Source organism: Camelus bactrianus, chromosome 8 (assembly GCF_048773025.1).
Source record: "Camelus bactrianus isolate YW-2024 breed Bactrian camel chromosome 8, ASM4877302v1, whole genome shotgun sequence".
NCBI lineage: Eukaryota > Metazoa > Chordata > Mammalia > Artiodactyla > Camelidae > Camelus > Camelus bactrianus.
The window spans coordinates 17,246,673-17,274,277 of record NC_133546.1 but is presented as its reverse complement, the minus strand read 5'-3'; the positions used below and the strand labels follow the sequence as shown (position 1 = coordinate 17,274,277).

Sequence of the window (27,605 nt, the reverse complement as noted above, 5' to 3'; positions counted from 1 at the left end):
AGGCATAAAAGTGGTATTGGATTAAAACAGAACTAAATTGTAATCATATCTGTCTGAAAGATGATTAATAGTGCCTTTTACATATGGAAGTACATGATGGAAAAAGAGGCTCATTTGGAACCCCTGGACAAGAAGGAAAACAACCTGTGTGAGGGAGTGAGTGGGTGAAGTCAGTCCCAGGAATACAAGGCGGCCTTTTTGGCTGGTATATATGGAGACTGGAGCAATGTTGTACTTGCATATTTAAGCGTACTGATTGAATTGGGTCAGACTAGCTCTCAAGGGAATTGATTTTTTAAACACCCACACATGCAGACACACAGATACACACCCCTAAATGAAGACACAAGGCAGCCTTTGAGTTTAGCGATTTTCTTAGTGAACATGGAGAGGCAGACGTTTGGAGAAGGAAAAAGTGTTTCCATTGCAGCTGAAAGGGCTGCAAAGCGTTGAGGCTGGAAAGTACACTACAGCAAGGCAAGAGGCAACTAGGTAGCTTTGTACTTTCTACAAGAGGCATATTAAATCTATAAAGAGAGAAGAAGTGTGAGTAGAGTGGGAGATGGAGGAAACTGAGAAAGATCAAAGTGGGAGGCAAGCTTACCCAGAGTTTCAAAGGCAGGAGAGGAACTGTGGATTCTGGTCTTGCCTTTGGCTGGCTGGTTGACTGCTGTTCTCGCCAGGAACACACAGGCTCATTCTTTAGTTTGCTCAACTCAAAAGTGTCAGCTATTCTGACAAGACAGTGTAGAAGCCAACAAGTCAGTAATTTCACATTTACCTGCACTTATACATTCTCAGGGAGTATATTTGCATACATTTGAGTGAAACATTAATTTTGATACAGTATTTTGGAGATGAGACTTTTCTTGGACAATTAAAAATGCAGCATAGATTATCAGATATATCTATGAACTACCTTCCTCCCAAATAATGAGATAATTTTAGCTGTTAACATCTATTTTAGAACCTTTATAGCCAAAATTTTCTATAATTGATAACAGATTTTCTACACAAATTTGTACTTATTTGACTCACTTCACTTTTCAGGATTATAAATGTGGCCCTCACATATAATTTTTGAAGTATTCATTCTTGTATTTTCAAAGTTATTAAATAAACTGTTATGTTAACTCTTGATCATTTCCTACAGTTTTCCAAACAAAAGACTGTGATAGGAAATAGTCTATTTCACATATCCACCTAAGAAAAATACCCATTTTCCCTCTTCCTTTTAATGTCAAAAATGTGTCAGTATTGTTCTACGTTCTCTGTTGTTTTCATGGGTACAAAGAAAAAGCAAACTCCTGAAAAACAAGAAGAAAAAAAATGATTTCCTGATTTAAGTATTAACGCTCTTGTTATTATAGCTTGCTATGGTAAGGTACCACCATCTGCTAAAAATTATACAGAAAATAAGCTGAGTCCAAAAGTGAGACCAGTTATTAGAACACAGAGAATAGAATTTGTAGTATATGCACACAGTACATCTCACTTTTTTCTTCTTCAGTGATACATTCTCTCTGGTTGGTTTTATGAGCATCCCATGAAGATGAAAGCTGGTAAGGGTGGAGGACGGCTGGTAACCTAAGATTATTTTCTTCACTGATGCTCAGTGAGGAAAAGGCTGGGCAGAGGTCTTTGTCTCAGTAACTTCTGCTCTGTCTGAATCTTAATTTTGTCTCATTTGCACCAAACTATGTGAGAGGACTAATGCAGGCCATGGGCATTTGAATTTTTCTGGGCCTTTCAGTTCTCTTTTAAACACACCTGGTTAAATGTTCCCAGTGTGAAAATCCTAAACTAGCTGCTACGAGTGAATCACTGTGATCCACTATATGTGTCTGGAATAACACTTTGCAATTAAAAAACAAAAAAGAAAGTTATAAAGCTCTTAAATGGAACATGGGTCTGGGTTTTTCTGTCATCTCCTTTTTTTTTCTCTTCTGTACAGGTGCCATGGGCATGACCATCCTGCCCCTGTTACCACAGGAAATACCTGCGTATCAGAATGGGCAACAGAGAGGATGTATTTTATAACCCTGCAGGATGATGAAAGTAGCTTTATACGTGGGCTTTAATTTGTTCCACGGACTAAGAAGAAAGGGGGCAATAGCTATGGTCATAATGGTCTGTTGTCCATGTGTAACTGAGATTTTATTTTTAATTTATTTCCTCCATCGATTTTGGAATCTTGCAAAGGTTTCATTGAGCAGCGGTTTTACCATCGCCTTAGAATGTGTGTGTGTGTGTGTGTGTGTGTGTGTCTAACAACTGTGAAATCTTAGACCTAAATGAAAGTAGCAGCTTCTACAACAAGCTGACTTTTCTCCCCTACAACTTTTTCAGGGTCAAAAATGCCCTGCCTGGTTGTGGAGTTGACGGAATCACTGGCTGCAGCTTCAGAGGCAACTTTTGGCGTTTGATCTGCAGCAAGGAGAGGCTGGGGGTGTGGAGGACAGGCATATGGTGGAGGGGGGAGTCAAACTGCTTTCAGCTGGGCTTGCAAATGTTTTATATGTATGTTTTCTGTGTGCATGACATATCTGCAAATAAACCCATCTCTATTTTATTCATAGTTCTAATGGCAAGTCTGTGTCATGGTCTGAACCAGGTGGAAGACAGGTGCCCAAAGGACAGCACATGTGGCACCGCCTCTCTGTGCACGTGAAGACCAGTGAGACGGCCTGCAACCAGACAGCCGTCATCAAACCCCTCACTAAAAGTTACCAAGGCTCCGGAAAGAGCCTGACCTTTTCAGATACCAGCACCAAGACCCTTTACAACGTGGAGGAGGAAGACGCCCAGCCGGTTGGCTTCAGCCCTCCCAGCAGTCCTTCGATGGTGGTGCACCGACGCGTGCCAACCGCGGTGAGCACCCCGCCTCTGCCGCCCCACCTGACTGCAGAGGAGACCCCCCTCTTCCTGGCCGACCCGGCCGTCCCCAAGGGCTTGCCCCCTCCCCTCCAGCAGCCGCCGCTGCCCCCGCCACAGCCACCGCAGAAATCTCTCCTGGACCAGCTGCAGGGGGTGGTCACCAATTTCAGCACCGGGATCCCCGATTTCAACGCGGTGCTCGCAGTCCCTGGGGGTCCGGGAAACGGGGTGCGGTCCTTGTTCCCGCCCACGGCGGTCCCTCAGCACCTGCAGATGCTGCCGCTGCAGCTGGGCACCTTCGGGGAGGAGCCCGCCTCCTCGCCAGCGGAGGACGACGACGACGATGACAGCGAGAGGTTCAAGCTCCTGCAGGAGTACCTGTATGAGCGGGAGGGGAACACGGAGGAAGACGAGCTGGAAGAGGAGGAGGAGGACCTGCAGGCGGCCAGCAAACCGACCCTAGAGGATTCGCCTGCCCTGACGCCTCCGTCCCCCTTCCGCGACTCGGTGGCCTCGGGTAGCTCGGTGCCCAGCTCCCCCGTGTCCGAGTCGGTGCTGTGCACGCCTCCCAACGTGACCTACGCCTCTGTCATTCTGAGGGACTATAAGCAAAGCTCTTCCACCCTGTAGGGAGGAGGTGTCCACAGGGAAACGCAGAGGTGTCAAGGAGCAGCAGCACCTCCGGAGACAGAAAGCTGGAGAAGCGGAGGCTGGAGGGTGAAGTCAGGAGCAAGGAGGAGACCGCTGCGGCTGCCTTAGTAAGGTGGGCGTGCGAGATGCTGGACTCCGCAAGCAAAAAGTGATCCGGGAGAGGATTCCGATTCTTGAATTATTCAAAAGCCTTCTCTGGGAAGAAAGGGAGTTCTGACAAAGCACAATCCCATATAGTATTTAACTTTTATTGCAAAAAACAAACAAAATCAACCAACATAATTTTTTCGGACAATTGCGCATAGATACACATGCCCACACACTCTTGGCCACCTTGAAACAGGACTGCGCATGGGAACCACCCAGCTGAATCATTAACTCACCATCATGGTATTCCTAGCGAGGATGGTGGAGCCAGACAGAGCAGATGGGTGACGGAGGGGCAGACACAGAACCACCCAGAGAACAGTGATGAACAGCAGCTCATTGCTCTCAAGCCCTTCTCCCTGCTTGTCCCACAGTGTCTCCAGGACACTCGGAACCCGCCCCAAAAGGGGCCTCTCTTCACCCCCTGCACCACATCCAGGGCCAGCCTCGCGATCACCCTTGGAGAAAGGTGCATGTGTGGGCACCCTGCTGCTCTGTGAATTCCCTCTATTTAGGAAAACAGGAATAAGGGCAAAATCATCACCAAAAAGCACTCCATCAGGAGTGCTTCTGGAGGATGGGATGAGAAGCAGGATACTACACGAGCTTGGGGCTTTGAACAAGTCAGTCAACAAAATCGGCTTCCCACATCTGATACTTGTTTAGTGGTGATTTGGGGAAAAGGCCGGACGAGATTGTTTTGAGAGTGGCAGAAGACTTTTTGTGGATTTGCTTGTGTGCCAAGGGGGCTCTCCTTGCCTTTTCGTTAAAGAGAACAAACCATGTGGCAGAATTGTTACCTTCCATTTACTGTAGCAAATAATACTTACCAGTTGAACTTCTAAGATGCGGTATGTGTACTTGGTGCCATTGTTTCTCCTATGTACTACAGAAACAAATCCATCTTTGAACTTAACGGTGTACTCATAGCAACTATTAGTGGTTTCAGTGACAAGATTCAATTGTCACTGAAGTCCCCGTAACTAGCAAGTGAATGTGTTCTTGTGTCCTTGTATATCTGTGATAATAAAATTTGTGCAATGTAATGTCAAACTAACTGCAACTAGAAGATTGTCTTTCTGATATAGTATTAATATTTTTATGTTCCAATGACGTTTTATATACCATTGCCATCAATATCTACAGGAGCTCTTTGAAGGTCTGAGTGCTCTGGTCCAATGTTTTTCATATGCTGCTCAGATGGTCCTTCTTCTAAGAGGGAACTTATTTTTCAGATATTTTATGATGTGGAAATATGTTATTAATGAAGTGGTTTGAAATTTGTTGTATTAAAAGTTCACAAAAACTGTGGGGCACAATAAAAAGGTACATTTTATAAATTTGCAGACATCATGATTAAAACGTAAGATTGAAATGACAGTATTTATGTTATTTCAAGTTACTTTAGATTTTTTTTTTTTTTTTGAATTTTCCACAGCTACTTAAGCTTGTGCTTAACACATATACTAACCTCTGAGTCTGGTCATGATTTCTCAAATTATTTTTCGTTACTTTTTCATTTTTTTAAATTTTTATTTCCATGTTCTTTAAATTCCTATCTATGCTGTCTTAACTCATCTTTTTATTTTTGTTATTTGCAGTGTGTAATATCCACGTGCGTGTAATTTGGTTGTTTCACTTCTGATCTCACTTTTTACCCCTAATAAGAGAGATTTTTCTTGCTGTTTTGATTTCTTGTATTATTTGGGGATGAATCAGATCCCCTTAGATATCTTTGTTTATGCCTTATGTTCAGTCATGTTTAATATGCTTCCTTCCTGTTGAAGCTGCTGATTTCTAGCCAAAAATCATCTCAGAACCTTTAAATACACATGGTATCATTTATTCAGTTTAACATCCACTCCAATGTTTGAGACTCACATTCTTATGTCTTCCCATATTCTACTGCCAAGTTTAGAAAGTTTTATATCAAGAATAGACTGCATTTCCTTTAAAAAAAATTATTTTATTACACCTTTGGGAGAAAGACCTCACGACTGAGGTGGATTTCAGCTCCATATTTTCATTGTCATGAAGCAGAATGAGGAAAATGGATGGTTCCAATGCTTAATAGACAGTCTACTAATTGGCCAACTAGCAAGGGAAAGCATACTGTCTATTATTAGTGAAACATGTATTTTATTTTAACACCAGTGGCACATGTCCTTGAATCAGGACTTAGGCATTCAGATATTTTTAAAGTAAGAATGGATCAGGAGAAGTGCTTCTGCTATTCAAGCAATCTGTCAGTGTGCTCTGAGGTTTCAGTCTGAGGTGTTACACATTCAACACCAGTCACATTATTTGAATGCCTACTATTATTATGACTAAAGTTTTCCTGAATACAATAGAGTATTAGCTCTTCTATCATAATTGCTCAAAACTGGAAGTGTACACATATATACCTTATATCAAAAGGGCAGAAACTCTTCACCTTAATGTACGTGCTTATACAAGTTGTTTAGCTTCTTGTAAAAGTGTTTTCCTTTGGCTCATTACTGCCTTTTGTCAAATAATCTTGACAGTGCTGTATAATAAATATTTTCTATTTATTAAATGTCTATGTCCGTTTTCTGTACTTCGTACGAGTTGCAACAGAAATTGACTGGTATCAAAAGTAATTTCAATGGTTTGGTTTTGCTCAGAACATGTCTTCTAGGTGAAAGCTGGATGGAGATCACCACGCAAAACGTATAGACCAGGTAGGTGACAAAGTAGAGTATAATTTGATTACGAGGAAGGTGGTATCTGTGAGTTTAAAATTGAAATCCAAAAAAACTTCCAGTGTTGTGGCAGACCTTGTCATTTGTCTTCTGGAAGAATTATGTGAGCCTTGGCGAACTCCAGCATCCCTGGCAGAGCTTTAGAGACAGAGGCATCTGAAAGCCCCGTCTGTTTCATTTGTGCCCTGCACAGCTTTTCTCCCCTTGGCTCTACACTCTAAGGGGACCTGTTTCCTCCCTTGTGGATATCCTCCTGCTCATCCCAAGTTCTATTTCTCTCTATTTCAATGGAGACTTCACCGGTCCTCAAAACAAGGGTGCCTCTTTCATTCACATCTCTGGATAAGATTCCGGCAAAGTAAGGCATCTACCAGTTGTCATTCAAAGAGAAAACTTGGTGGCACCCAGGTCACATCCATGAGATTGTGGTGTGGTTAGATGGAAAACGCAGACTCCATCCAAGAAAGGTGATGTTGAAGAAATTACCAGAATCAACAGGGGGTTCTTCATTGTGCTAAGAAAACAGAATAAGAAATGAAATGAGAGCTTGGTATCTCAGGAGGAAAACCCACAGGGGAGAAAATGAGAAACAAAGAATGGTTCGATTCTTTCAGGTGTGTAGTCCAAAGATATGCCCCTATATGGTGGTGGGTCGCATGGGCCTCCACTTGGAGAGCCCAGAAGCTTCCCCACAATGGAGACATTGGAGGGGTTGGGATTGGGATCCAGATACCACGAACTGTCCCAACAATTTCTACCCTGAGAAGGAATCAAAGAGAAGGCAGGCAACATTTTTCTTAACCTGCTCTGTGCCAGAAGTTTTGCAGGTCCTTTGCATTCATTCTCATTTAATTTTCCCAGTACTGCTGCCACAAGGAATATTTGTCCAAAGTCTCTCAGCTAGTAAGTGGCTCAGTGGGGACTTGACCCTCATCCTAAGCCTATGAATCCATGTTCTTCTCCAGAACCCAGGACAGTGTACAGGAGCTGGTATCTGCTGTGACTGCTCCCTCCTTGTATTCCCACAGCATTGTATTCACATCGCAGATTACACTGTAACTTCTATGTTTCTTTCCCTCAGTAGGCCGTTAGTTCCTTCTTGCTTTCTAATATCTGATTTCTGAATCTTCAAGGCAAAGCAGAAGCTCAGTAAATGTTTGTTGAGAAAGTAAATGAGTGTTGTAACACCACATAGTTTTCCCAGCCCAGTTCTCTGAAGGTTTGTTCCCAGATCCTTATGGGTCCTGAGCTCTGTATTTCTACCCATTGGTCTTAAATCTGCCAGCTGGAACAACACATGTTTTCTTCATGAACAACAGGCATCAGAGACAGTTTGTCCCACTGGGAAGAGGTCTGTCTCGCCTGCAGAAGACGGTGGCAATACTCAGAGCCCAACGAGCCCAGCCAGAGGTCCAGCCAGGCAGTGCAAGTTGCAGGAAACAGCGTCCTCTGCAGGAGACCTGCAGGTAAGACTCAGACTGCTGAAGAAGGCACCTGTTAAAGTGAGGGCAAAGTCATCCGTGGGGAAAGTATGGGATAGGGGCTCCTTCCTTACAGAAGTACATATCTTCAGATGAAGTGAAAGGCTAAACTGGTCACCAAGGCTTGGAAAACATGAGAGAAAGGAAGAGCCTAGTTAGGGAGCTGAAGTAATGATGCTATTAAACTAAAACTGGCTTGATTTTCTCAGGGTAGCTGGAAAGAAAAAGCTTATAGATTAATAAACAAGAGAAACAACACTTAAAAATGGGGATACCAAAAACTGCAAAGCAAAAATATGATAGAATTATAAAGCTGGACGTAGATTTAGAAGTCACTTAAAATAAGTTCTCACCCCATTGAGGATGAGGTCCTGTGTCCTGTTCCTCTCCCCATGTCAGGCAGGGGTCAGATGAGAGGCCACTGCTGACTGGGGTGAGACAAGGGGAGAGACTGGGGGAACAAGGCCTACTGCCAGCAGTTGTGCAAAGAGAGAGAGCAGACAGCCCTGGATACTGGGAGTGCAAGTCCAAAACTACATTAATACTCAAAGCTGGCTGGAGAACAGAACTGCATCACAAATTCAGAACGAAGGTCTCTGAGGAACCAGGAAAACTAAAACAGGATCAACAAAGCATGCAACAGGAGGGGAGGCTGATGCAGTTGCAGAGACAAGATGCTGGTGACCGAAATGAGCTTCTGATGAGAATCGCAGAGGCTTACACATGTGATCTGGCTTATTTTAAGAGATGGGATGGACCTAGGTGATTTTTGCCCTTTGCTTAAGTATCTCCAGGGACTAGGATCTTGCATTTGATAATGGAACGCTCCAATTGTTAGAAAATCGTTCATGTTCCAAAGTCAAAATTTTGCTTTTCTCTAACTTCTGTCTCATCAGCATTCTGCCTTCAGGAAAAAGACAAACACATTTAGTCCACTGTGCACATGACTTCCCTTCAGCCACCTGAATACAGTGATTATGCCATTAGTTAGTGGTTTAGTCTCTAAGTCCAATAGCTTTGCTTTCTTTAACTGTTATCTTTGTTATTAGGTTCCTAAACTACCAATCAAGCTATGGTCATATTCCAGTTTTGGAATATCCTTTTTAAAATGTTGCATCCATAACTAGATATAATACTGCACGGATATGTTCACCCTTTTTAACCATTATTCTAGTATTGCTGCCTGGCGTTGTGTTAATTTTGTTAGCAGTCTTGCCACATTTTGAGCTCACATGTAGCTGTGAGCCAGCTATAACCCTTAAGCCATTTTCATGTGAAGTGCAGGAGATAGATGTGAATGAGAATATATTATCAGGGTGGATTTCTCTGGGACAGACCCTGAGAGGAGGATCTGAATGCAAGCTGTGTATCGGGGAAGTGATCAGGAAACTAGGAGAGTGGAGAAATGGGGCAGCCAACATACACGCAGCCAATATGGCCCTGTACCATGCACGTTCCCTCGGTGGGGCTCGGTCCTGCTGGAGACTCTGGAGGACAGTGGGGAACGTGACTCATGATCGTCCCCACTTCCCAAAGGGCAAAGGAGTCTGGAGCACTGAATCAGCAATGCCTGTCATGGGTGAGGGCTTCTGGGGTGGGAAGTGCATGTTGATTCCAGTTACTTCTAGTGTGTCTCACAAGCAGGCTCCTACCTCCAGAGAAAGCCTTCAGGCAAAGAACTGCAGATGCTGGCAACTGCAGATGCTAAGAGTTGGCCTGTGTGGGGAAGGTGAGTGTCAAGACCGGGCAGGGCACCAACAATATCTGCTATAGATATGATATGGAGATAGATAGATAGATAGATGGATAAACAGATGGGCACATAGAGGATAACATACATGCACACAGATGCAGACACTGCTACAGATTAGGATACGAAACAAGAGCCGTAGAAGGCAAGGCAAAGGTGTACTGAAGGGCTTGAAGTGAGAACAAATGCCTCCAGAATCAATCAAAGAGACCACTGCTTCTTTACAGCGAAGGAAAAATACACACAAAAAAGTTTAAAAGCAACTTTCCTTTAAATAAATTTGTTGTTAGCCTCTGGATATTTCTTTGCAATGATGTCTTAAACTCTGCCATTTTTCTATTAAAAAATAAGTTGCATGGTAGAAACTTACAGAATCAAAGAAAGATAAAATCTACAATCACATCATCAAATATTAATATTACAGATATTTTGATTTTCTAATGATTTTCATGCAGGTAAGTTTGGTTTTAACAGAGTTAGGATCATCTTTCATTTATATTTTTTCTCTGCTTGTTTTCATTTAACAATATGACATAAGCAAGGATTTCCACTTGATCAGAGCTAAGGAGTCACTTGCCCATGGAGTTAGGCCAAGTTCCCAATCACCATGCACCTGAATCCAGGAACCCTTTGGGGGAATAATTCATACCGGGTTCCCAACTGAGATTCAAATATACAGCAGCATAGCCATTAGATAGGGCAGGTTATGGGGACTGGGAATAGATAACCTGAAAGAGAAAGCAAATAAGTCATGAGAAAGAAGAATGGAATCTGGGCAAGAATCAGCAACATGGCTGGAGTAGACAGGGGCAGTGATTAAGCCCATCAGAACCTAGTGCATTGGCAATGAAGGGACCCAGAATGGACCTCTAGGGGTTAACAAGTCTTCCAGCCCCCTCCTTCACCCACACATATAAAATTTAGAAAATACCACAAGAAGGGGGAGGGAGCTCCTTGAAGGCCAATGGTTAAGATAAGTGATGTGGATCCTGAGGGTCAGAGCCCCTGTTTGGGACAGCTGAGCAGGGGGCTGGCTGGCCTCCAGCAGCTTCGTGAAATGGTACAAGGGACATCAGAAACAGATCCAAGCAGGGGGTGCTGAGCTCTTAGCAACAGCAAGGGAGAGAGCCTCAAAGGATGTTAGCGGTCAAGCGTGGGGCTGGACCACTCTGAGGGCAGCCCAAGCCAGGAAAAGATGTGGGTAAATGGCTGCAGAGAGACATAGGGAAGAGCAACAGGGACAAGTGAGATCACAAAGCTGGTGAGATACAGACAGGGAGGGCAGTACACCCCCTAGGTTCCAAAGCCCACACTCCAAACCACTATCCTGTGCTGAAAATTACGCCGAATACCACGTGGAAAATACTACGCTGAAAACCGTTTTGCAGACAACAGCCAAAACGGATCACAAAGCAGCAGCTGAAATAGAGGAAAGCAGAAATGCAGGCAGTGTGCAAATTCTATCAAAGGCAATTCTCTCCCTTCAACTTAACAGAATTTGGAAATACCATGGTATTTGCCATGTAGCAGGTAGGGAGTTAGGGTAAATCATTAGAGGTATCTACTTAGTGCTCACGCACGAACTCATTAAAAGCACTTCTTACTGACATTAACAAAAATACTCCATAAATCTCATTATATGCATACCTTGTAACTTACTTAACCATTCCCCTGTGGTTGGATATTTAGATTGCTTATAATTTTTAAACCCTACAATTAATATGAAGAATTATTTTATACCAAAGCCTTTTTCATATGTAATATTTCTTTTGGCTGCACTTTAATAAATAATATGTCTTTCTAAAATAACATGTGTACTGAGAATTTTTAAAAGGTGACTCTGTTTTTTAAATAAGTAATTATTATTTCCAGAATGTTTACCAAAAGAATGTAAAGAAAAAGAGAGAGAGAGAGGAAATGATCTCCTCCTCAAAAATGTGAACAATTTCATGAACAGATATAAAGATAGCTAAATTTCTAGTAAGTGCCACTCAACAATTACAAAGATTGATATGAACATTGTTCAGATATCACTAAAGCTTCAATTATATTAGATACCGTCTTTAAATAAATTTAGCTCAATAAATGTAATGTGTCTAAATGTTTCTGAAATGGTACATCTGGTTTAGGGGATGACTGTAGTATCTTTGAAAAGAACCTCAGGTTGAAAATCTCTGGCTATACCTCAAATTAGCTGTTTCGTTGTGGGTAAATCACTTAACTCCTTTAAACCTCAGCATTTTAAATCCCTAAAATGATGAGTCTGAATTATAAAAATAATGAAAGTATTAAAACTTTTTGTGTGTCCCTATGTTCCCAGCATTATACCCTTGCTATAGCCATACACCTGTGTGCTGTAGGTGTGAAGTCCGCATTAATCAGGATATGCTACGCTGTGCTGCAGGATCAGGAAAGAAGGAAGCTGGGAGGAGAGAGGAAGGGAGGGGAGGAAGGAGAAAGGAAAGGAGAAGGGGAGGACTGGAGGAAGAGCTGAAATCCCAGGGCTTTAATAAGGTAACATTTATTTCGTGCTCGCGTAAAATCGCATGCAGGTCAGGCCACCCTCCTCCACCCTGGGTGCAACCCTACCTGGAAAGTGGTCTCTAAGTTTGTGCAGCCCGTGCAAAAGAGCCAGGCCAGAGTGGATGGCTTCACCTCCACCCACGCTCTTTGGGTCTAGAGCTGATCATTTGTCCTCTGAAATCAAACTGCAAGACAGGCTGGAAACTATAGTCATCCTGATGCCTAAGGTGATAAATGGTGAGCAGGTCTCATTGTTTCTGCCACGGTCATTGTCCTCAATCTACAGGTAAGAAAATTAGGGCTGAGATCTACTAAGTAGCTTGCCTAGTCCCAAGGCTAGTAAGTGATGATGATGAAATTCACAGGATTGCCAGAATCCAGGGCTTCCCTTACTGATCAGTCTCTCTGCCTTTCCAACACTTTCACTGCCTTGACCCACAGTGCTTGCTTGTGCAGATTCTTTTGATTTGTTACCCTTTCTCGGGTTTTCACTGCAATGCATGATCTGCTTTCCTGTAGTCGCACACACAAGCATGTGGTGGAAAATTTTAGCACAGATTTCTGTGACCAGTCCCTTCTGTTTATCAAAACCCAGTCTGACGGTGAAGAGTGCCGCCACCAGGCCTTCAGGGAAGGTTCTGCAGCTCAAAGTAACTAGATGTGACTTCAAATAACCTTAATCCTTCTGTAACGGGATACAACTTACCGTAAGTAGTGGTGACGTGGGGGTAGAATTTTTAAATGACTGAAAACATCATTAAACTTCCTAACATTCTTATAATTTTAACTAAATGAAAATTAACTTTTCTTCTTACTAACTTGTTAAATAACTAGTTAAAACATTATGGGATGGGAGGGTGTGCAATTCACACAGTTACAAAATCACTGTAGAACCCTAGTGAAAGAATGAAATCCTTTCCCAGGAGAGAGGATTTATAATTAAGGAGCAGTTTCTGCTCACTCAGGCTGGTAGTATCTGGCCTGACACAATACAATCTATCTGTATAGGAGAAATGGGTATCACTTATTCCTTGATTAGATATGTTTATTTCTCCTTTAATGGAGAGGGTGGTAGCAGCCTCCTCAGAAAAGAGAGCCTCAGGGGTGCAGTGCCTGAGACCCAGAGAGATGGAAGTTATAAAGGGGTGCTGATCATTGACCCACATTTGCAAGGCCTAGTGACCCCTGTGGATTGACATGACTGTTCCTAAGATACAAAGAAGATGTAATTTTTGGCATTATTTACGTTCACTTTTTTTTAGATGAGCCTTTTTTTCCTTTGGTTTTTTTGGGGGGCAGAGAGTAATTTTATTTATTTATTTATTTTTAAATGGAGGTACTGGAGATTGAACCCAGGACCTCGTGCACGCTAAGCACACACTCTACCACTGAGTTGTACCCTCCTCACTACATCCACTTTTTTGATCAGGGTCTCTGCTACACAGATTTTCAGAGAACCCGTTCTTACTCTAACAGGCAGTAAAATGCTGGACAAATGTGGTACTGCTCCACCTACAGAAAGACTGTAGATCCTCACTGCTTCTTTCCTGTCCCCTCGGGTTTGAATCTCCAGCTCTGAGGTCTGAAACCCCAGAGACTGTAAATGTTGCCCATCTTCCCTTTCTTATTCCACCATTCTAAATCTGCCTAGATATAAAGCTTAAGCAGGAAAGATTTCGTTTTCCCTGATTATCATCTCTCCTGTTTACCATGTCTGTTGGCATCAACAGGCAAAACTGAATGACAATTTCATTTTTCTCTGGTGCCTGTGTATGTTAAAATAATGATACTGCAGATCATTATGTATAATGTGTAAAGCAGTTTCACTTCGAAACCAAAGTGTCTATTTTCCTCTTCCTTACAGCCAACATAAACAGGTTTTCATTTTATGTCTAAAAATGTTTATCAAAAGCTTAAGAAACACCATCTCTGTATACTTAAAAATTTTTTCAAAGATTATTTTCAAGTTGATTCTGTTCAAGCTTCTGTCTAGAAAGTGTCCTAAATGACTGCTTAAATTTTTTAAAAAGCTTCACCTCCATGGCCAAAGTTAGAGGAAAGAGAGGAAAATCTTTTTCACATTTTGGGAATCATAGGATCACTCAAGACATTGGAAGTTTAGCCTAAAATATATGTGAATTTAATCCCTTAGCAAATACCATTATTCTTTATATTAAAAAACAAAGTTAGAAAAGTTATTTATGCATATACCACTGCCAAACTTAACCATATGTTGCAGTTTCTTTTAGAGATTTTAAATAAAATGTTAATAGCTACTCTGTCACATCACCTGGCCAAAGGTGGACTGAGGGTCTTTTCTTACTTGAGTCCTTTATGGTATAAATGAGTATCAGTATTTTACATGTTTAGTAGCTTTTTGCTGAGAATCTGGGGTCAGGATGGGACCCTCACAAGCTAATGGTTTTCAACTGTGCTTCTTCCAGCGGAAGTAAACATTCATTGTTGGAAACAGACAGACAATCAGTATGGTAGGGATGTGTCAAGCCCCCAGGTTTTAAATAAGTCAGTTAACAGTACCCAATGTGAAAAATATAGTGGAGTCCCTCTAAAGCAGTCACTCTGAAGGTAGGCTGCACTTTAGAGGCACCCCCCTAGGGAGTTTAAAAATAAATGAAACACCTGGGCCTAATTTCCCAGTGTTTCTGCTGTGCAGCCAGATTGGGGAATCATTGCCTTAAGTGTACAGGTATAGACAAGGGATTAAAAAAGAAGAGAAAAAGAAGCAATCCTGAAGAGTCGTAGAAAAGTCTGTTTACAAAAATCATGCTCCTACTTACAACCCTGGCTCACATGTTGTACATCACATGAGCTCATGCTTCATGGCCCAGGAGGCCCCTGTCGAGCCCTCCGCACACACGGAGGAAGAAAAGCTACGTTGAACGTTAAACAATTCTCACGGAGTTGTCTTCTCTCTTCCCTCCTTTTGATCTTCCAACTGGAACCAGCATCCGCAATAGGAAAGAGGGACATTTAGACTGAGTATCAAGAGACGAGGGAGGGAGGGAATGTGAGAGGCAGTGTCGGAAGAACGCGATGTGCCCTCAACAACAAAATCACCGGCTTTATTCTTTGTGCTTCCCCGTTCCCTATAGACATGGATACGCTTTTCTCTCAATCTGTGTTGCATCAGACTCCCTACAGTTCTTCTATCGTCTATGAAGAATCTCAGATGTGATTCATTTAGGAACTGGTGAAAAAGAACCGAAAGCCAGGCATTGTGCTCTGTGCTAAGAGTTTGGAGGCAATTCAGAACCACGTGAATGGAGTGCCCAGGAGCGCGGAAGAGGGCGTGGCGGGTCCTGGCGCTGTTCTGAGCCTTTCCCCTGCTCAGCAGATGTGACCGCACTGGCACCCACCGGGCTGTCTGGACGGGAGGGAGCTGTGTGTGCAGCCAGAGTCCACAATTAGACCGTGTTAACTGCCCAGGAAATGCCCAATCAGTAAACAGCAAATGCCGGATTTCAAAGGGAGATTGCCATCCAGAGTTCCTTCTTCTTCTATAACCATTAGTAACAGAAAAAAATGCAGAGGAGATCAACTTAGGTGACATTTAACGCTTCTGACACCCACCTATGAACTGTGAAATTTTCTCACTATTCTAAAAGAAGAAATATAGCTAGGATCATGACTTGTAGCTGCTGTGTGTGTGTGTGTGTGTGTGTGTGTGTGTGTGTGTGTGTGTTTGTGTGTGTAAAAGATAAGCCCTGTCCTGGATATTCCTAAGACTACAGAGACGCAGAAGAAAGAAGTCCACAGCATCAGAAACTATAATAGACACGTGTCATAAATGATGTCATTTAATTTATTATTATTTATGATCTCATTTGATTTAACCCTTCACAACAACCTCATGATTTTGGTATTACTTTTTTTTAAATATGTAGCCAGATCTTACCCCATATACTCATTCTCTTTTCTATACTAGGATGACCTCACCCCCAGATTTGTGTATAAAAACAGGATATCAGGAGTACTTTACATCAAATAGTTTTGAAAATCCCTGGTTAGATAAAGATGCTTCCTTATTTCAGAAAATCTTAGAGCTTTTAACTGCAATATTCATTGGGACTCTCTAAGAATACACAGTGTTACCTCAACTGGTTTGACCACAGAAACCCTTATTAAGATGACTTCTCTTGGGGACGCTGGCTAGGGAGAAAACGCGGGTGCAGTGCTGCTTTATACCATACCGCCCCCAGAAGCCACGGGCTCCAAAGAGAGTCAAATGATGGCACAAATACCCCTCGTGAAGGCAGAATGTGGTCAGTGCACTCAGAGAGGTGTAGACACCAGGGTCATTTAGAGTAAAAAGGAAATATCTCCAGCTGCCAGAATAGACTGCCCAGGAAATGTGACATTTGGGCTTTATCAACAGTGGCATCAGTTTCCTCACAGGATCCCACTCTCCAAACCCAGTGATTAACAACGTTAGCTGCAATTTAGAAAACCTGGAAGGCTTTAACAAATGCTAATATCTGGGTCCTGCTCCCAGAGAGTCTGATTTATCTGGTCTGGGGTGTGACCTAGACCTAGAGGTTTTTTAATTTGCCCAAGTGATAGCAGGAGCAGTCAAGGTCAAGATCTTGGCAAATTCTTTGATTTGCCTTATCCAGAAAAGAAATCTGATGTTTTCTCTGCAAAAATTCTCATGCCACGCCTCTCAGCTGTCCCCACAGCCAAAAGCTGTAAGCCAGGTGTAGGTTTTAACGTTATTTAGTTCTGTGCCAGCATCACAAATGCTTCCAGATTTGCTTCCTTCTTTCAGATTTTCTCTCCTGAGGTAGGCATATCATTTAGAGTGAAGGCTACAGAATCATTCCAGAATCAGGGTATAGAGTCGTTAAGAGCACAGTGTCAGACTGCCAGAATTCAAATATATTGAGTAGGTTTCTAAACTTAGGTAAGATACCTAAGGCTTTGTAAGCCTCAGTTTCCTCATTTGTAAAACAAGGTTAATAATAATAATAATACCAACCCTTATAGTGTTGTTCTAGGGGTTTTTAACACGTTAACCATGGGAACACCCAATGCAATGCCTGGCGCATATTTGATACTCATTCACTGTTCGCTGTCAGCATCATCATCATCATAACTGTCACCATCACCACCATCATCATCCACTTTCTGATTAACACACACAACTGTCCAGAAGTTAGAGAAAGCTAGTCAGGACCCTGTTAGGAGCTGGAAGCTTCTTAGGGATGCAGAATCTCAGGTTCCACCCAAGACCTGCATTTTTCCTGGTGAACTGTAGGCACCTTTAAGTTAGAAAGGCACTGCTTTTGTTCAGTGGTTCTCAGCTTTACTCAGATTAGAATCACCTGAAAAGAGCTTTTCAAAAATTGACCTCAGACCAATTAAATCCGAGTGCTGGGGGTGGGACACAGGCATCAGTATTTTTAGAAAGTCATGGGTGATTCCACAGTGCAGCTAAAGCAGAGAAACAGATCTAGGTCTAGCAACGACCAATAACCTCCAAACATCGCATTCTACACCAGGCTTGCTCTCTCTTTCTCTTTCTCTCTCTCCCTCTCCCTTTCTTTCTTTCTCTCTCTCTCTCTTCTTTCTGCAACAGATTCCATTTCCCTTTCCCAGTTTATAGGCTTATTCTTCCCTCAAATGTCCTTATGTTTAGAGTCTGAACTCTAACTTGAGAGCTGATAACCCCCTCATTTGAAAGAGGATGTAATCCAAATTACTGGATTGCCAGATTACCGGATGTAAACTGGTAGCCCAAACTCATTAACCCTTTGCCACTTCCTAGATAAATCCACACATCTGTGATTACCTTAACTCCGCACACAGCCGCATCAACACCACCTGCATTTTATGTCCTTTACACTCAAATCTGTGAAAGGGAAGGGTCTATACCTACTTTAACTCCTAGTGGGTGAAACTTTCTAGACATAAAAACAAACAATAAAAACTTATTTGAAAAAAAAAAGTTTACCTAAAACATATTACCAAGAAGATGGATTGTAATACCTAATTTTTATAGCTTTCAGAGTTCTTTTACTTTCATGATCACATGTGACTCTCACAACAGCCCTGTAAAGTATTCTAAACCCCATTTCACACTCACATATAGCAAGACTCAGAGGAGTTAAAGGCTATGCCCCTGTCTGCCAAGCTAGTAAGTGGCTACACCGGTGGTAAATACTTACCTTCTGGGATATTTAAGGCTGTTTCTGTCACACCACGCTTCAAGTCAGAAGGTCCAGAATGTGATTGCTCAAACCCAGCGTCAGGTAGTGCCAACTAATGAGAAGAAAGTAGGAGCCTGTGATCTGTGTCTGTCCCTGACTTTGCCTAATTATGTCAGGATGCCTAGCAAGACCTGCTTCTGTGGCTTAGAAGTTCTACATTAGACAAAAAATAGAGTTCTGAAATCTCAAATCTATTTTTCTTCAGTATCCTTTGCTTTCTTCATTAAAAAATTTGCTAGTCCCTGGTCAGGATTCTGTACAAAACTGCTGCAATATTTGCCTGGATAATGCGTTTCCAGCGTGTGTTTGACCTGAAATTTACCTGTTTGCCACAGGCCCATCAGTCTGCCACCTCTCACTGAATATGGCTCAGGAATAAAAGGGAAGGAGGAGGGAAAGAAACCTGTATACAGAGAAAAACAAAACAAGCAAATAATAAATAGGGAACTGCATCACTTACCTCTTAAGAGCATTGAATTAAATGATAAAGCACCACTGAAAAAGCAATCAGCCATTTCCACTCAAACAACCATGTTCATTGCATTTTTCATTTCATTCATTATATTCTTTCTTCAGCTCCAGAATTTCTGCACACTTGAAATTTGCTAAGAGGGTAGATCTTAATGTTCTCACCATGCAAAACAAAAACAAAAACAAAAACAAAAAAGGTAATTATGTGAAATGGTAGATATGTTAATTACCTTAGATATGTTGTGGTGATCATTCATTTCCAATGTATAGGTATATCAAAACATGAAGCTGTATGTCTTAAATATATACAATTTTTATTTGTCAGGAAAACGAAATGTGTAACAGTATGTCTATAATTCATTTTCAGTAAAACTAAACGTTTCTGATCATATACTCATCTACATATATGTACATGCTATTTGCATAGAATAGCAGTTGCCCTGGAGGATAGACTTGAAGTTATTTATTTTTACCTTTCTTCTTTAAATCAAAATTGAATATCAAAAATGAAGGGATAGACTAGAGATTTCTCATCAGTCTGTCATGCTTTAAATAAAAACTATTCTTAATACTTAAAAAATGCTCTTAACTTTGTGATGAATGCCATTTTGAACACAACCCAAATCCAACTTTTTAAGACATATGCACAAAACACATAGCAGTTAACTGCTAGCATTTTATTGCAGCCAAATGAGAGTTTTAATGAAAGGAAAGGCCCAGAGCCTTTAGTTAGAAATTATCTCAGCCACCCTTTATATCAATAGTATCTCATCTGTTTCCCTCTTCCAGCACAGCTTGTTCTAGAACAACATGAGTATGTTTGTCCCAACCACTAGACTAAGATCCCAGGAGGGCAGGTGATATGTCTCACACTTCTTTATATCATAACAAAGCCTCGTTCAGTGTTTTGTACATTATATACACACATACTAAATGCTGAATACTTTTAACTGACTTGAAATAAACAAAAACAATTTAAATGATTGTAGAGATTTGTTGTCTTTATCCCACTGCCTAGAACAGTGCTTGGCAGCAAGTAGGCATTCAGTCATCATTAATGAATGAATAAACATTTGACTAAGTGAATAAATGACTTAAAAAAAAAAAGTGAATATGCCTACCAAAGAACCTAATTTATTTGGCAGGTTCTAGGGAATTGAAGGAATTAAGGTTTGCAAAGTGGAAGAGCAGCCATGAATAAGTGAATAAGTTTTAGCCTTATTATTTTGGATATTTTCTGGGAGTTTACTGTTGTATCTCAACCACCAGAGTTTGATATCTCTTGGACAAGAGACTTTCAAAACTTCAAATCCCCCTATGACAATGGTTAAGAATGAATGCTTTTTGACTAGTAGTACCCCAAATCTCCAAATCCTTATGTTTATTCATGAGCAACTTCCTGCAAAATGAAGTATTATGAAGCATTTTGCAAAGGCATTTGAGTTTGCATCCAGTAGAGGCAGGATTGGAGCTGGGCTTTTAATAAATCCATAAAGTATTTTTGCTGAAATAATATTCTTAAAATACTTTATAGTTTTTGCATAAGCAACTAACATACTTGAATCTGATTGAAACTTAGCCAGTTTTCAAGAATTATGGGGGAATAGAGGAACAAATTAGATGACACTATGAAGAAGCAAACAGATAAATCCAGATTGTGAAACTTATACAGGAAATTGACTTTGTTACTTTAAGAAATTAAGGTTATGAAAAACAAAAAGGTAGAGGATACTGATCTAGGTTAAGAGGTCTTAATGATAATAGTGATTTCATGTTACTTAAGTCATTAAATTGAAAGAAATATGTAAATTTTTAAAAAGATATGAAAGATATTTGAAAATGGCCTGGCTAGTGCATATCAAAAGTTATTATTGACTTCTGATATCCAACTCTTCATACAAGGAACTTGGAAGTCTCTGCTCCACCCTGACAACAAATAAAACAAAAAGTTGAACAGACTGAAATATTAACGAATCTTCTGAGATCCATAAGAGAGGCTGGACAGGCAAAGACAGAATAACAGTTTGCCACAGCAGAGACTCATGCATGAAAACTACTCTGGGAACCAGTGCTGGGGTAGGCAGAATTGAACTGTAATTGATCAATTTCTGGAAACTCAGTGTGGACAAGTCTGATAGTTAAAAGCTCCAAGGAGACCCAGTCATGGAGGAGTCTGTCCCCAGCTCCTTCCCAATTTTATAAGATTTACTTCCAGAAGCTCAGGCTTCCATCACAGGGAGGAGAAAAGCAGTCATTTTGAAGTATGCCAAAGCATTCTGTTCTTCTTAAGAAGACTTGCCCTCAGGAGAAATGAGTTAACCTGAGCCTAACCTGCTATGGTATTTCCAGAACTTAACCAGCCTAAAGGGGAGTGAAATATCTAAACATCCCAACCTAACTATCCTCTCCTAGCTAAGATGGGCCGGCGGGGGTGGTGGTGGTGATAAATATTAAAAATACATGTGAAGGTCACAGTCCAGAAGCATAGATAGCCTCACTAAAAGACTGAGCCCTAGTCACCTAATCACAGGACTATATGCTTCCCCTCCCCCAATACCTCACCACCGTATTACTAAGGTCCTATTTACAGCAGTATTTTTACCCAGTATATGATGTCCAGCTATCAACAAAAATTTACAAGGCATATCAAAAGGCAAAAGAACATAATTTGAAGAGATAACACAAGCATCAGAACCAGATACGGCAAGGATATTGGAATTATCAGAGTGGGAGTTTAAGATAACTATGATTAACAGGCTAAGTGCTCTAACGGACAAAATAGACTGCATGTAAGAACAATTGGGCAATGTAAGCAGAGAGATGGAAATCCTAAGAACCAAAGGGAAATGCTAAAGATCCAACATACTGTAATAGAAATGAAGCATGCTTGTGATGGGCCTAACAGCAGACTGGACACAGCTGAAGAAAGAGTCACTGAGCTTGAGGGTATCTCCATGAAAACCTCCATAACTGAAAAGCACAGAGAACAAAGCAGAACAGAATATCCAAGGACTGTGAGACAGCTACGAAAGATGGGTGCTGCGTAGTAAGAACACCAGAAGGAGAAGAAAGAAGACGAAGGAACAGAAGAAATATTCGACACAATAATGAATGACAATTTCCCCAAGTTAATGTCAGACACAAAACCACAGATCTGGGATCCAGGAAGCTCACAGAATCTGGGATTCAGGAAGCTCACAGCTCTAGGGCAACTACTAAAAACAGTTTTTAAAAAAGAAGTGTAAATGATATGCTAAGAAAGGAGATAAAATGGAATCATATAAAATACTCAATTAAAAGAGAAAAGGCAGAAAGGAGTAACGGACAAAAATAGAAGTCAACAAGGGCAACAAATAGAAAACAGTAACAAATATGGTAGCTATTAATCCAGCTACATCAATAACCACTTTAAATGTCAGTTGTCTAAATGTACTAATTAAAAGACAGATTGTCAGAGTGGATGAAGAAACACAACCACTTTAAATATAAAGAAATATATAGATTAAAAGTAGAGGGATAGAGAAACCTACTTTAAATATAAAGACATATATAGATTAAAAGTAGAGGGATAGAGAAACCTACTTTAAATATAAAGACATATATAGATTAAAAGTAGAGGGATAGAGAAAAAATATACCATGCTAACAGTAACCAAAGTAATTGAGGAATAGCTATATTAATTTCAGACTAAGCACACTTCAAGGCCAGGAGTGTTATCAGCTATAAAATAGGGCATTATATAATTGTAAACAAGGTCAATTCTGCAAGAAGACGCAATTGTTAATGTGGATGCACCTAACTACAGATCATTTTACTACTTGAAGAAAAATCTTTCTTCCTAAGCATAGTCTTTTCAACAAATGGTGCAATGTTCATATGAAAAATAAATAAATCTAGACAGAGACATTATACCCTTCAAGAAAAATTAACTCAAAATGGCTCATAGACCTAAATGCAAAATGCTAAACTATAGAACTCCTACAGGAGAAAATCTAATTGATGTCGGGTATGGTGATGACTTTTTTAGATACAACACCAAAGTCGTGATCCATGAAAGAAATAATTAATAAGCTAGACTTTATTAAAATTAAAACTTCTGCTCTGCATAAGACAATGTCAAGAGAATTAGAAGACAAGCCACCGACTGGGAGAAAGTATTTGCAAAAGCACATTTGAAAAAGAATTGGTATCCAAAATATACAAAGAACTCTTAAAACTCAACAATACAAAAAAAATAGCACAGTTAAAAAATGGGCCAAAGACCTTAACAGACACCTCACCAAAGAAGATATAGCGATGGCAAATAAGCATGTGAAAAGATGTTCCGCATCATATGTCATCAGGGAAAGGCAAAGTGAAACAAAAATGAGCTATCACTACACGACTATTAGAATGGCCAAAATCTGGAACACTGACACCACCAGATGGTGGTGAGGATGTGGAGCAGCAGGAACTATCATTCCTGGCTAGTGGGAATGAAAAATGGTACAACCACCTTGGGAGACAGTTTGGTGGTTTCTTGCAAAACAAAACAAACTTACCATAAAATCCAGGAGTCATACTCCTTGGTATTTACCCAAAGGAGTTGAAAACTTATGTCCACACAAAAACCTGCACTTGGGTGTTTTATAGCAGTTTTATCCATAATTGCCAAAACACGGAAGTTACTAAAATGTCTTCAGTAGGTAAATGGATAAATAAACTATAGCACATGCAGACAGTGTAATATTATTCAGTGCTAAAAAGAAATGAACTACTGAGTCATGAAAAGACATGGAGGAATCTTAAATGCATACTATAAGTAAAAGAAGTCAATTTAAAAAGGCTACAAACCATATGATTTCAACTACATGACATTCTAAAAAAGGCAAAACTGTGGAGCCAGTAAAAGGAGGGATGAATAGGTGGAGCATAGAGGATTTTTAGGGCAGTGAAAATGCTCTGTATGATATTATAATGATGGATACACGTCATTATATATTTGTCCAAACTCATAAAATCTATAACATCAAGAGTGAACACAAAGGTAAACTATGAGCTTTAGGTCATTAACATGTGTTATTGTAAGTTTTAACATTTGTAAAACATCAATGATAACATAAGTCCCAGTCTGGTGGGGATACTGATAATTGAGGGAGCTATGCATGTATAAGGGGCAGGGCTATATGGGAATAGGGGTAAATCTCTGTACCTTTGTCTCAGTTTTGCTGTGAATCTAAAACTGCTCTTAAAAAAACAAAGTCTTAAGAAGACGTTATTGTTAATTGTGTAAGGAGATAGAATGATACTGTAAATATGAAAGTAAAAAAGTCTATATTTTTAGCAATATACATAGAAATACTGATGAAATGACATAATATTTAGAATATACATTTAAAATAATTCAAAAATAAAATAGAAAAAAGAAACAAAATAAGAAGCAAGTATAGAAATTTCTGGTAACTATCGAGTGAATGATGAATAATAGGTGATTATTATACCATTGTCTATACGTTCATATTACATTTTATCTAATGCTACATTTCCAACAACAAGGTAATGGTACACAGTAAGCACTGAGCACAGAGTTGCAGTTCTTCCTGAAAGTGATCAATTTCATCCAGATCTTGTTATTTTTAAGAATTGTTCTATGTATCAATAATCATATTGCTGTGTATTCTGTGTATGAGACCATGCCATCTACCCTGCTTTGTATTCTGCTTTTTTTGCCTACCTTGGAAATTTGCTTAACATTACATATAGAGCTACATTGTGCTTCTTAATGTCTGCATGTGATTCCATCTCTCAATTTTAAGGAATGCTGTTTTATCCATTCATATCCCTGATAGAGAAAATGACTTCGGGGTTAAAAAACAATCAATAAAAAACAGTTTTTTCCACTCTCTCATGATGCAAGTTTGATCACGGCAGCAAGAAAGAGGGCTTTTAGCTGGGAGCCCATCATTAATGGGAAAGCTGACACATTTTCATCCTCTCCTGATCTTTCCTGACCCATACAGAACACTGAATGCCACAAGCACATGGGTAAGCCTAGGTATCTGATAAAACACGTCTTTACTTCTCAAAAGGAATGAAATAACATTACCCAGTGAGAAGATGGGAAAAGTATTCTTGGAGAAAAACGTGAAGAAGTTCGATTCAAGAAGACTTGATTTAATGCCCTCTTCTATCAAAAATACTGTCATCGTTCAATAAATGTTTAAGTAGTACACCTCATAATTCATGAACAGTAATTAAATACAAAAAGCCAAAAGCAGGAATAGAATCAGGTTTCCTAGACATTGATTACTCTATACAACATTTCAAGGTAAAGAGCTGGAGCCAGCACTTCGTAGCCACAAGGGGTTTAGTTTTGTCGCCTCTCAGAAGACAGACAAAGACAAATTCTCCCAGCATGTCCTCTCCCTTTGCCATTTGTTCAAACAGAAAATCCAGCTGTCTACATACAGGTGAGGGTCCATATGAGTTAGTCTGGTGAGGGGACAGAAACCACACCAACTATGAGGTCTTCTGTTATGTCAGCTTGGCTGGGCTACTGTCACCAGTTATTCAATCAAACACTGACCTAGGTGTTGCTGTGAAGGTACTTTGGAGGTGTGACTGAGGTCCATAATCAGTCGACTTTGAGGAACAAAGACTAAATCTGGGTAGACCTAACTCAATCTGTAGAAAGGCTTTAAGAACAGAGCTGAGGTTTCCCTGGTAAGGGAGGAGTCCTGCCTGTGGATAGCAATTTCAGCCCACGCGCAAGGGTTCCCGCCTGCCACTCCTGACAACATGCCCTACGGATTTCAGGCTTGGCCAGTCAGCACCCATTCGTGTAAGACAATTCCTTGTTTCATATATATGTATGAAAATATCTTCTACTGTTTCTTCTTTGGCTGAACTTTGATTCATATACCAGTTATGTGAACAGTGAGAATTTAATACAAATAATTAATTAGGTTAAAAGTACTAGCTACGTAACTGAAAGGGTAAAATGGTAACTTTGAAATATAAACTTGCAAGTGAAGGAAGCAGTTACCACCTCCAGTGCTCAGAGCACAAAGGACAGAGAGAGTTCGGAATTGTTACACTTTAGTAACTTTGAGGAGAGAGCCTGTGGCCCTGGACAGCCGTCTGTGCGGGCAGTGCTAGCTGACATGCTTATGTCACTGAATGGGCATGGTAAGGCTGGTTTGCAGAACGAAGGAAAACTACAGATTGGCTACAGCCGCTGCTTTAGAACAGCACTGCTGGTGCCAGAATGAAGAACCAAGGAGAGGGTGTTGCAGAGGGGAACCACCGGCAGACAGGTAGGAAGTGAGTAGGGCATGTCTGTTCTTTCTCCTGGGGCTTTCCAGGCTCATTCCAGCGCTCTCTGTTGTTGGAAAGGAACAAGGATTGAGTTGGCAATGCAAAAATGTGGTTTGCATCTAATGCAAACATTCAGAAAGATAAAGATGAATTCGATTCAGGACTGATTACTGTCCTATCAATCAAGAAGACTTGAATTAAGACACTCCTCTGCCCCAGAGGGAGGTTTGGCACTGAGAGAAAATGGCTTAATAACTAGAACAGAGTTTTCAGGTTGCTCAGAATACATACGTATGTGAAAAAGCTGTATTCTCTCAAAGAAGAACCAAAAAAGCATATGACTGTGCACACCTGTAGCTTACATACCATTTCCTAAATCTTCTATTAAATGCAGCTAAATCAGAATTATCTTGCTGGGGAGGGGAAATCGTCCCCCCTGCCCTTTTTGAGTTCTTGTGATTTGACTAACGATAAACTTGACACAAGACAGATTAATAGGAGAAAAAGAAACAAATTTTAATCCATGCACACAGAGGTCTCATAGCAATGGGACATAAGAAACAGCCAAAGCAGGCAGCCTTTAACTCAGGCTTTGAGTGTGTAACTAGTGAAGAATCTAAACACATTTGGGCTTGCGGTAGTAAATTAAAGGAAAAACAAGTTCTATTTATAAAGCTTCTTGAACCAAAATTCCCTCTTTCTGGCACTAAGGGTGTCTCTCTATCTCTAGATGTATGTATGGAGTGTACCTTTCACATGTGAGATCTATTTACTGCTTTCAGAGGGACAGAGAGGAGGGTCAAAGTGTCCCTCTTGCATTAGCCACTTCTTAAGTAACTTGAATTCAAAATAATCAGTATGCTATTGAGGCATATTTTAGGGTGACCTGCCCTGGGCCCCAACAATCTACTGCCATATTTCCTTCTTTTAAAAAACAGCCATTTACATCATCTTCTGCTTAAAGCTTCACTTTGTATTCAAGACACGGTAAATTGATTTTCATCTCTATCAGACCACTTAAAATTCATCAATAATCACACTGGTTGCCAAAACACTTTTTAAAATATTCCACCAAACTAATTATATTCTTTGAAGTAGGTCAGAAGTGGGGACAGAGTAGGAGTAAAAACTATCTACTTAGGAGTTATGCAATATTCCAACTGTAAGTAAAAGGTGCGGGTAGGAATAGGAAGTACCATGATAAACAGGTTTATCAGAAAGTAAGAAACGATGACTTAGAGACCAGCTTGGCATAGCGAATGAGAAAAAGAGGAAAATCTGGATCACCCTGATAATGTTTTGTTTTGTTTTTTTTAAAACAAAACTAGGCAAAAGCAATAACAAAAACAGCAGCAGGTCACCCAGTCTGGTTCACAGACGCTGACTGCACAAAGGCTCCCACATGCCTTCTGCTCTCACCTTAGAAAACAACTTGGCTTCTTGAAAATGCCATCAGTTT

At 40.6% G+C, this 27,605-nt stretch overlaps 1 protein-coding gene across 2 annotated transcripts in view; it reads left to right on the top strand.

The window, feature by feature from the left end:
- GRM1 (glutamate metabotropic receptor 1) overlaps positions 1–6,126 on the top strand; it is a 348,044-nt gene extending 341,918 nt beyond the window's left edge. Inside the window, exon 8 of one of the 2 annotated variants that reach the window (XM_045524657.2) lies at positions 2,580–6,126. In XM_045524657.2, the coding sequence (XP_045380613.2) occupies positions 2,580–3,507 (928 nt within the window). In that variant the 3' untranslated portion in view covers positions 3,508–6,126. The remainder of the gene's footprint in view (positions 1–2,579) is intronic. The other variant, XM_074368924.1, reaches the window with a different exon arrangement.
- Positions 6,127–27,605: the final 21,479 nt, after the last annotated feature.